The sequence below is a fragment of the Rhinolophus ferrumequinum genome, chromosome X (assembly GCF_004115265.2).
Source record: "Rhinolophus ferrumequinum isolate MPI-CBG mRhiFer1 chromosome X, mRhiFer1_v1.p, whole genome shotgun sequence".
NCBI lineage: Eukaryota > Metazoa > Chordata > Mammalia > Chiroptera > Rhinolophidae > Rhinolophus > Rhinolophus ferrumequinum.
Window position 1 is genome coordinate 83,879,157 of NC_046284.1, and position 1,863 is coordinate 83,881,019.

The window sequence follows — 1,863 nt, forward strand, 5'->3', positions numbered from 1 at the left end:
TGAGCTAAAACTATGCCTCAGCTGATGATGACACCAGAGGATGGCAGGGCTGAGGACCCAATATTTATTTCCTAGGCTGGTGGAGAGCAAATGAATGTGGTTCCAAAACTAAACGAGTGAGGTCAGAGACTCTTTCCAACCTTAGCTGATGGTGATCGCTTCTGGCCAAAGCAAGGGAGTGTCATGGAAGTTTGGGTGGTGATGGTGCAAAAAGGGACTTGAGGAGGAGGAAGGAGAAAGCAGCACCCCTTGATATAAAGGTGGGGGAGAAGATATGGGGAAAGCCCTGAATTCCTCACCAAAGGCCAGTTTTGGAGGGCCAATATGCTTTGGTCAAGGGTGGTAGTAGAGATTGGGGAAAAGACGATGGCTTGGAAGGGAGGGCATCATTTAAGACTTAAAAAAAAGAAACCCCACACACCCAATAGTAGTACCACAGGCTGTGACCTGAAACCTTCACATCTACTCTAACAAGCCACCTCCAGCTTGTGGGCTGTTGCAGAGAGAAAGAGAGGCCGGGGAGGGGAAGGCGGAGAAGGCAGAGACCCTAGGCCATGTAATGAGCTGTAAGGTGTGTCTTTTCACAGTTGAGTTAGATGTGCCCCACCGGTTGTGATGGGAATCAATGTAAATATACTTTCTTGATCCCAGAAGTTCAACTATGTGGACAGTGGTTACACTTGACAGGATGATTCGTTATAGCACAACTTATATATTTCAAATGAACAAAAATTAGTATAATTTACAATATCTTAAGATAAACAACTGCCTTTCAATGGGAGCTTCCTTTCCAGTAATTTGAGGTCTACAAGACGTAGCTAGAAAATTTACTACTGTGGAAAATGAAGACTGCTTAAATTGAATGGTGGCAGAGGGAGGGCCTGTGGTTTTTCTTTTTGATTAATTGCTGTAACACTGTCCTTCAGGTGGCTGAGGGATTTTCATATTTTTGTTAAACATCATTAGCCGCCGAAGCTCTTGCAGGACAACTTTGATGCTATATGAATTCTGCCATTTTGCTAGCACTGATATGGCTCTTGTGTCCACCACTCCATTAGAACTATTAACTCCACTCATATTAATTTTTGTTACAAATCTTACAAAGGGGGGTGCTTCTGGGTATTTAGGTCCACGTTCCACTTTAAGGCTGTATATTCGGTTTTCATAAATTGTTCTTGGAGACCCAATTATCATCCCTGTCCATCTTGTAAGTGTCATGTCTTCGTCATCTTCTAGACCCCAGCTAACTGTGCCATCTCCTACTCATTTTTGGCCTTCTTCGAGTTATTCTAATAGTTGGAAATTGCGAGGGACTTTTACTCCCGAGCCTGTGGTGGCTGCCATCTTGTGTCGCTTATGGTCTATCCTTGAGAATGTTCCATGTACACTAGAAAAGAATGTATAGTCTGATGTTCTAGGATGAAGTGCTCTATAAATGTCAATTATGTCCATTTCATCTAATGTGTCATTTAGGGCTGATATATTTTTACTTCTTTTCTTTTCGTTTTTAATTAAAGTTTATTGGGTTGACAATTGTTAGTAAAGTTACATAAATTTCAGGTGTACAAGTCTATATTACATCATCTATATATATCACATTGTGTGTTCACCACCCAGAGTCAGTTCTCCTTCCATCACCATATATTTGATCCCCCTTACCCTCAGCTCCCACCCCCCTTCCCCCTTACCCTCTGGTAACCACTAAACTATTGTTATTTATTTTCTGTTTGGATGATCTATCCATAGCTGTCAATGATGTATTTATGTCCTCTACTATAATTGTGTTTTGGTCAATTTCTCCCTTTAGTTATGTTAGTAGTTGCTTTGTATATTTTGATGCTCCCTGATTGGGGGCATAAATAT

At 41.4% G+C, this 1,863-nt stretch overlaps 1 protein-coding gene across 1 annotated transcript; it reads right to left on the minus strand.

Moving 5' to 3' along the window:
• Positions 1-900: 900 nt before the first annotated feature.
• LOC117027962 (ubiquitin-conjugating enzyme E2 variant 1-like) lies at positions 901-1,344 on the minus strand. The gene is given in 1 exon segment (XM_033116034.1): positions 901-1,344. A coding segment is annotated over 1 exon segment (444 nt).
• Positions 1,345-1,863: the final 519 nt, after the last annotated feature.